The sequence below is a fragment of the Rutidosis leptorrhynchoides genome, chromosome 1, assembly GCF_046630445.1.
Source record: "Rutidosis leptorrhynchoides isolate AG116_Rl617_1_P2 chromosome 1, CSIRO_AGI_Rlap_v1, whole genome shotgun sequence".
NCBI classification, from domain to species: domain Eukaryota; kingdom Viridiplantae; phylum Streptophyta; class Magnoliopsida; order Asterales; family Asteraceae; genus Rutidosis; species Rutidosis leptorrhynchoides.
In genome coordinates, this window is record NC_092333.1 from 556,967,538 (window position 1) to 556,977,012 (window position 9,475).

At 35.5% G+C, this 9,475-nt stretch overlaps 1 protein-coding gene across 1 annotated transcript; it reads right to left on the reverse strand.

Moving 5' to 3' along the window:
• Positions 1–254: 254 nt before the first annotated feature.
• On the reverse strand, positions 255–869 carry LOC139843845 (uncharacterized). Its single transcript, XM_071834011.1, has one exon. It carries the CDS (start codon positions 867–869, stop codon positions 255–257), a length of 615 nt encoding a protein of 204 aa, XP_071690112.1.
• Between the last annotated feature and the right edge of the window lie 8,606 nt (positions 870–9,475).

Genomic DNA, 9,475 nt, shown 5'->3' on the forward strand with positions numbered 1-9,475 from the left:
GCTACACCATTCATCTGCGGAGTGTACGGTGAACTGAATTGTTGTTGGATTCCTCTCTCATTACAATACTCTTCCATCTTCTTATTTTTAAACTCGGTCCCATTATCTGTTCGGATCCTTCTTACCCTCAACTTGTATAGCGTTTCAAGTCTCGTGATCTGCAACCTGATTTTCTTAAATGTATCAGCTTTACTTTTCAGCATCATAACCCACGTGAAATGCGAGTACTCATCAGTAACCACTAAGCAATTGGATTATCCAGTGATACTCTTCTTGTTAATTGGACCGAAAAGATCCATATGAAGTAACTCAAGAAGAGTATCAATGGAATGATGTTTCTTAACTTTGTGTGGTTTCTTAGCTTGCTCCCCTTTCTTACATGGCACACACCCATCAGGAACATGAAACCCTTTTACATTAACGCCTTCAATCAAGCAATTGTGAACTAAATGGTTCATTTTACTGAAACTTAAGTGACCCATCCGTTTATGCCATAACATAGACTCCTGTTCAATAGCCTTGGACACAAAAGCCTGATGCCCTGTAGTTGCCTTCACATAAGCCTTTGACATATCGAGAATATATAAATCTTGACATCTTGGTGCCGTCATAAGAATCATGTTTTCTGGAACTTTATAATCCTTTGTAATTATGTAACACTGTTGTTCATTAAATAGAACTTTATGCCTCTTATCACACACTTGAGAGATGGACAGCAGGTTATTTGACATTTCCTTCACGTAACTCACTTTGTCAAAACGGACCGAGGAATTTGAAATCATCCTTTGAGCAGTTATAAATCCTCCTTGATCACCCGCAAAAGAAACAGGTCCACCTTTAATTGATTTAACATCATGAAGCAAAGACATGTTTCATGTCATGTGCTGGGACGCCCCACTATCAACTATCCAAGTATTTTTGTTTGGACTGTAAGCGACCTGCACAAATAAAAGAAAAATGATTAGTTTGAGGGGGATACCCATGCCTTTTTGGCAATGGGTTTCCCATTAACAGTGACAACTTTTTCATTTTCCCTGTGAGCGGTACCCGAACTACTAGCCCCATTACATCCCTCCTTGGTTACCCACATTTGGCTTTTATGTATAGGTTTCTTAAAATAAACATTATTTTGCACAACCCTTTTACCACTATCAGTCTTGGACGGATTTTCATGAATCACATGTTTATTAGCCCTTTCAAAAGTAGGTCTAGCCGACATATGATTCTTAGGAGGAGAAGCTGATCTAAAATTTTTAAACTTCTTAGGGGGACTCAGCTCAATCCTCCTCCTGGGTGTTATGAAACGTTTGAGACTGTGTATAACCCTATGACCTCCCAACCCACAATAAAAACATGAATGCGTAGTCTCTATATCTTCATCCCTAAAATAAGAATCAAATCTAGGTCTATATGCATGTGGAGATTTAAGTCTATGAGGTCCGGGAGGAGACCTTCTATTTACAGGAGATCTCTCAGGAGCTTTATCCGGAGATCTTTTTGGTAGAGGAATATACTTTGGTGGCAAATTACACGCTGGTTTCAAGAAATTCTCCTCCTCAAAATTAGGACCTTTGACAAACTTAATTGGTGAACGGTTTCGAATCCTGATTGGTCTCTGATTGGCTGGGTTTTTCAATATCTTAACAGGTTTAGGGTTAGGTTTATCTACCTTATTGGTCTTATCTACCCCTACTTTAGGAGTATCAGTTGTACCTACCCCTTTACCTTTTTCTTGTTCGATCTCAGTTGGTTGAATTGGAACATAATCTTCACCGAACTATTTCTCAGGTGGTGAGAAGCTATAAGCATGCTCAAATGGTGGAGGACACTACTTATAATCACTATTAGTTTCGTTGCCTCCTACGTTATGACAATACTCTAGAACAAAAGCAGACCTCTTGTATATATATGCCTTATCTCTTTCAGTCTCATAACTAATCCTAAAAGATTCTTTATCTCTCTTAAGGTCATCTATCACAGTGATCTGTCTCATAATGGTCTGAGTATTTAACAGCACATTTGACTTCAAATCGGTCACCTGGCCGTCTAATGTTTTAATGATTTCCCTGAACTCTTTTTCCCTAGATTTAAAGATCACATTGTCCTTATACTGCTTCCTAAGGCAGTATAGTTATTTACAACTTAGGTAAATGTTAGACAACCTTTTAACCTGTTCTTCTAAAGTCACACATCTAGTACAAGTCTTTATTGACTCCCTAAGTTCATTCAGTTGCAAATCTAAGCTAACACAATTATTACAAACAGTATTAGTTTCAGGTGTTACCTTAGCTTTATTTGAAGAGGCTGCCATAAAGGCATAGAGACGTGTGACCTGCTCTTTAACTTCACCAAATTCTGATTCAGACTCTGATTCCGACTCTGAACTTGAGCTATCCGAACCAAACTCCATCGAACCCACTTTCTCAACATTAACCCTCTCAGCAACATTCCCAATAGTAACACCATCTTCAATTGAAATACTATCGGAATTTTGACCATTATTTTCACAAGACTTCCATGAATCATCATCAAAGGAGGATGAATCACTGTCAGTCCATACATCACCATCACTATGCTTAGGCCATTTAAACTTTTCAAAAAGCCTCTTGTTCACATACCCTCTACGCAAGAAATTTGCTCAGTACCATGCCCTGTCCAATCTTTCTTCCATTTTGCATCCAGGACATTTGCATTGCTTATCTCTACCAACACAACCCATCTTCTCTCTCTCAGCCTTTTCTTTTTCAACTTCTTCCTCAGTAATTTGAACCCTCACAACATTCGCATGACGATCGAAAGCATCAGTTACACCAATAGACCAGTAATGAGACTCATCATCTAGGTAACAGCTAAGGCCTTTGAAGACTCATCCACAATTGAAACGTTGACCGTATTTTTCGATTCTTGCTTCTGATTATGGAATGGATTATGAAAACTTGGTTGCTTCAGCTTCGTATAGTTTCTCTTAAAGTGACCCAACTCATGACAATTGTGACACCTGACTGTGTTCATATCAAAGCCAAACTTGGTGTTCTTGCTCACATCCAAGTACTTCTCACCAGTCTTCTCAATATACCTCTTTGCCCTACGAATAACACTTCCCATAGCCTAGAGGATATCCATTTTCTCCATCTCATTTTCATCTATCTGATCATAGTCCTCTTGTTCCAAATGACTGTACCCAATTCTTCCATGCAACAGATCATTGTAAGAATTCACAACCATAGCGACCAACGCCATATCCTCCTCAACCCCTTGAATTGTACGCAAGCGAATATTTTCAGTTCTCAAGACCTCGGTACTCGCATCCTTGCTTGAAGTTGTATGATAAAGAGCACTTTGTGGTTTAGGAGTGACATAGCTAGACGTTATCTTCTGATTATTTGAAGTAAAAGTTGCCTGAGGTGGAGCGTGTTTCTTATCAGCTGAACCAATTTCAGGAGCTTTATAAACGACGGGATTCTGAACTGTCTCCAACCTTTTCAACCTCTCTTGAAATTCAAGCTCTTTTGCCTGTAGCTTAGTAACAAAACTACTAAACGAGTTATCCAGAATTGCAAAAGACTTCTCAATCTCTTGTATAATAGGATCCCACTTTATTAGTAGACCCTTACGAAAGCACTGTACCATCTTCTTATTTGGAAACACAATATCAACACGTTTAAGCTCTGTCAATAAGTGACGATACCTAGCAACAACATCTTTCAATGATTCATCAGGCTGAACGGAAAAATTCTTCCATTCCTTCTTAAGAACCTTACCCTTTGTTTTTCTATACTCAGCACTCCCCTCATTTCCACTCTCAATAGCATTCCACAAAGCATATGTGGCCTGATGCGTCTCAAATTGATGGAATATTTCCTTAGAAAGAGCCTGAGTAAGATGACTGTATGCTTTGCATTCTAAGTTGTAATCTTCGCTATCTACTGCATTGTGTTCCATAGGAGTCTTGAATTCACCATGATCCTTAGTCGGAAAGGTATATTCAACCTTTAAGAAGTTATACAACCGCGAGTCTATTCCATTCAATGAGATCAAGAACCTAGGTTTCCACTCGGCAAAGTCATCCAATGATTCAAGCCTAGGTACACGATAAGAACTACCAATCTCATTTTCTGTCTTAAGTAAATTATGAAGACCCGACGCTAGGGGTGTTCAAATCCGGATATCCGAAATTTCAGATATCCGAATTTCGGATATCCGAAATTTCAAATAGTGGATTTGGACATCCGAATTCGAAATTTCGGATATCCGAAAATCGGATATCCGAAATTTTAGATTCGGATATCGGTTATCCGAATATCCGAAATTAAAATTTTAAAATTAAATCAAATATAATATAATATGCAAGACTACCTGAAGATTAAAACACTTCTATGAGTCATTAATCAATTTCATACTCTACATCAAAGGTTACAAAGAAATTACAAAAAACGTTGATGAAATTACATATCTTAAGTGCTTCTAATTTCTTATCATACATTACAGATCTTAAGACAGAGTACACTATAGATCTTAAGACTGATCATAAGAATTACTCAAAAAATTTCTTATCATACCCTACAAAGAACATTGAAGAATGACTCATAGTACTTAAGTAAAACATCGTACATAATTTTGTTATCATACAATGAAGCTTATAAAAAAATTACAAAGAAATTGTCAAATTGATGAAACACTGACTATTTAAAATAGGAAGTAACATCAGTAACTAATATAGTAACATTCAAGGTTGCAAAAAGAAAATAGATGAAGATAGAGAGAGGAAGAATGAACATCAGATAAAGAAGATGAAAGTCAGATGTGGGTCGTGACTAGTCTGTGTGAAACGGCGTATTTTAATTTTAGATCTAAAGTTTTTGTTATTTATCAGCTATTGCTATTCTGCTATCAAACCGATGGGCCACTAATCAAGAAACCCAATGGGCCACTAAACTATACAAGTATAATCTAATATCTAATATATATTATTAATAATAAGTGTATTTTATTTTGGATATCGGATTATCCGAATATCCGAATATTTTGAAAAATCGATCCGATATCCGAAAATCCGGATATCCGATTTTCGGATATCCGAAAATCTGGATATCCAAAATTTTGGATCGAGTTTTCGGATTATTCGGATTGCGGATGCGGATTCGAATTCGGATATTATGAACACCCCTACCCGACGCAGAAGCACCAACGAGAGCTGACTGCATTTCTGAAGTTTCATAAATGTCTAACATTGTAACCGTACGGTTGCACTACACGAATGCAGGAATTAAGACGGTTGCACAACACGGGTGCACAAATTTAAAACGGATGCAGGTTACACGGTTGCAAAGTGTAACCGGTTGGGTTTATACAGTTGCAATGTGTAACCGAACGGGTACAAGTTGTATCCGTACAGCTGTAGTGGTACACGGTTGGAGTGTAAACGGTTGGAGATCACACGGATGCAGAAGTGTATCCGTACGGTTGTAGTAACCGGGTGATGTATCCGTACGGTTGCAGTGTGTAACCGTACGGTTGTATGCTTGGTCGAATCTGGGCAGAAAACTGCACAGAAACTAGGGTTTTGGTTTGGGTTGGTTCTAGCACTCGATCTGGATCAAATTTTCAAGGTTTATCACGTTCAAAACACTTAATATGACAAAATTAACAATTTTCCTTAACAAAAACACGAATAAACACGTACAATTATGAGATTTTATGCTTTTCAATAAAAAACCTAAAAACTCAAACTTGCTAAACAATTTTGACAAAAACCGAATATTTAATCAATCACACAAGCTCTGATACCACTTAACTCAAACTTGCTAAACAATTTTGACAAAAACCGAATATTTAATCAATCACACAAGCTCTGATACCACTTGTAGGATCGTGTAAACAGGATTAAACGATCTTGTAATCAATAACGAGTGACGAATAACTCGTTATTAGGTTTAATAATCAAAACACAAGCAAAACTAATGATCTTAGTTAATAAAACGACTTTAGAACGACTAAGAACGATAAAGATGAATGCTAGAACACCAGGGAATCGGTTTGGACGTTTAGGATAGGTTAGGATTCGTAACCCTAACAATGAACGCATAATTCCCAATATATACACACAGCACGTGCAACCGTGAGGTTGCCCAGTCTACCCGTACGGTTGCATACCTGCAACCGTGCGGTTGCAATCCAACAGTGAAAGTTAAACGTTAGGGTATTTCAACTTGATTTTAATGAACTTGGGGACTATAATGCACCAACAATATGTATAATTATATATGTATTTACGTTTAATAATATACGTATATACGTTTAGGTACATCGATCCAATGGATTTAGGTCCAGTTTTTAGAATCTGACACCAAAGATTGGATCACGCTTTAATAACAGTTTCAGTTGAAAGGTGACTTTCGGAGACGCATACATTTCATTTTTCTGTTGGTGAAGCCACAATAATATTGCATGATGTACAAATATTGTGGGGTTTGTCCATAGACGGACCAGTAGTTTCCAGTTTTTGGCATCATCACGACAGTGCAGCAGGGGATATTTGTCAATATTATTTTGGGAATAATGTTCGGGCCCAATATCTTGTAAGGACAAAATTAAAATTTCGATCTTGATTGCAAATTTGGGTGAGAGCCGATTAAAGATACGAACCAAGTACACCAAGAGCTAGAGTGTACCTACTAGCTATAATTGGTGGTGTTTTATTTTCATACGCTAACTCAACTAATGTCTCGTTAAACATTGTGTATAACTTAATGGACCTTAGTCAGGGCACGTTTAAGTTGGGGTATTGCGGTTCTTGCATGGATGTACATAAATTTGTGTTAAGATGTCGAAGATCCATCACAAATGGGTATAAATGAAATAATGTTTTTGTTACAGTTGTGGTCGTTTGAAAGAATATCACACCTCGCTCTAGCTCTTCTTTCAGATGTATATAATGGGATTGATCAACACACAAAGATATATTCGATATATTTACGTTTTATAATAAATATGTATGAATATATATTTATTATATGTGTGAACATATATTATTATATTTGCGTCATTAACATATAATTAGGTATATCATATTAATATATATATATACATACATATATATATATATATATATATATATATATATATATATATATATATATATATATATATATATATATATATATATATATATATATATATATATATATATATATATATATATATATATATAAAAGCACTTAACTTTGTGGATATTTATTTTGATATATATTCTTACAATTTGTTTGGGATCCCTCTGAGCGAGATATGCATCATCTTCCTCAATACTGAATTAGTGACCGTCAGTTGTGGGTATTGTGGCCCGATAATATTATGGGGTGAAATTGAATTACATCTGCCTAATCGGGTATGCAAACAGTTCGGTTGGGTACAGAATATCCCGAATCCCAAACTATTGTTGACACCGGATCAACATATAACCATACATATGACTACACTTAGGAACAATCTGAGGTATTGGAGGACTACGGACCCGTATGATGATTACATCAATGTGTGAAATACCCGAGCAAATAGGGTCTATCGTGGAATGGTAGTTATTGGCACCGGTGATGACTATTATAGGTGGTACTATACGTTTTGAGCTTCATTGATCCAAATATAGCGCCACCCGACAATAAATATCCTGAACGGGCGCCACATGCGAGATTATATGTAAGTTACATTATTAATAGATAAATTATTAATAGATAGTATACATGTTTTGGTTTCAAAATATAATTTAATAATCGTTTACTTTTAAATAATATGTAAGAGGAGGGGTTACGAAGAATACAACAAGAAATTGGTAGAGTAGTTCCACAATAGGTAATGGGATGTTATAGTCATTAGGCCCATTATTTTGTGAACTATTTTTAAAAGTGGGATTATGACAAGGCCTCTCAATTCTCAAACACGAGCCCAATCCTCCCATCACACCCTAGATCAATATCGGGTGGATTGTATGTTGAAAATCGACCAAGATCCGGGCAATGTATCTCAACAAACACCGCGACACCAAATATATTCCACTATAATAATATTGGTGATGATGAAGAGGAAGAGGATTTAGGATATGATGAGGATCGACAACAAAGGCTTAATACGTCGAGACAGATAGTTCGGAGGGGTGAGAGGAATATAATATCAAGATGTGAAACAACAGGTCATCTAGGTAGATAAACTAAATCCGGTGGTTGTAATAGTTGGGATTTTGTTTATTAAGTTTCTATTGTTTACGATGTTGCTATTACGATTTTTATATCTATATCTATGTTATATATTATAAATATAAAATAATAAGTATTAAATATCTAAATCAAATATCAAATATTAAGTATTAAATAATAACAATATACTCATTGATACAAATGGTTAATAATATGCTAGTAAAAAAAACAAAACAAACTGGTTTTAGGAAAACCGATTTGTAAAAGTATACAGAATAAGCATATTTTTCGTTACCCTAGTCGCTATGTAAGCAAATCAGTCTTATAAATACCGGTTTAAAGTGAAATGTGTCAAATCGGTGTTTGAGATACCGATTTTACTATGTTTGTAATCTTTTTACCTTCCTTTTACTATAAAATTGAAGCATTTGACTATCATTCAGTCAAAAATATTATCGTTGCATATGGTGCAAAACTAGCTTGGATCATTTGACTAGGAGATAAATTACTAGCTTAGTTTGTTGGAAGGCGAATTAGGTTGTTGTGGTGATAGGTTGTTTATATCACTTACAATGTAAACAGTATTAAATACTATGAATATTGATCACGTTATGGAAATAGAAAGGGTATATGATGCGTTTTATAAAAATTAAAGAACTGAAAATTTAAAACTTTTGAAATCTACACGTGAGGGAGTGTTGACCAGTCAAAGTGTGCATTAAAAGTTTCACTTAAAAAAGATTAGTTTGAATGGGACGTGTATTGACCAAATAATTTTGACCAAATTCTTTAACTACCCACTTCATATTTCTGAAACTCAAGGTGAAAACTTCACATTAAACAGTGTTCCATGTTTAACATGTGAGTGCTAAATCGAGCTGAAGTGACGATAAGATGAAATTGTTTGAGAACGAGATTTAAACCGGCCCGGACTATTTGTATTTGTATACATACTTAACTGCCCTTAACCAGCCAATCTACACGTTTCGGGGACAACTTAATATATTTTTCAAAAAGATTAACCACAAACTACAAGAAATTGATGGAGGCATGGGGCATGCTATTTCGACCCTTCAATGTAGATTATGATAAGTTAAATATATATTACTTCCTTTTATTATATGTATTTTTACAAATAAGATGCTTGTTTTGAAACGTAAAGTCACATACAATGTATACTCAACTTAAATATAAGAAAATAAACAAAAATGAGATCATAGTTAGTTGCAACTTACTTAATCAAATATAATAATCTAAATTTGTAATAAAAACACAAAGAGAGACTCCTA

What these genes read in the sequence shown, in the direction of transcription:
- LOC139843845 (XM_071834011.1), bottom strand. Translation starts at nt 869, where the DNA reads ATGTCTTTGCTTCATGATGTTAAATCAATTAAAGGTGGACCTGTTTCT.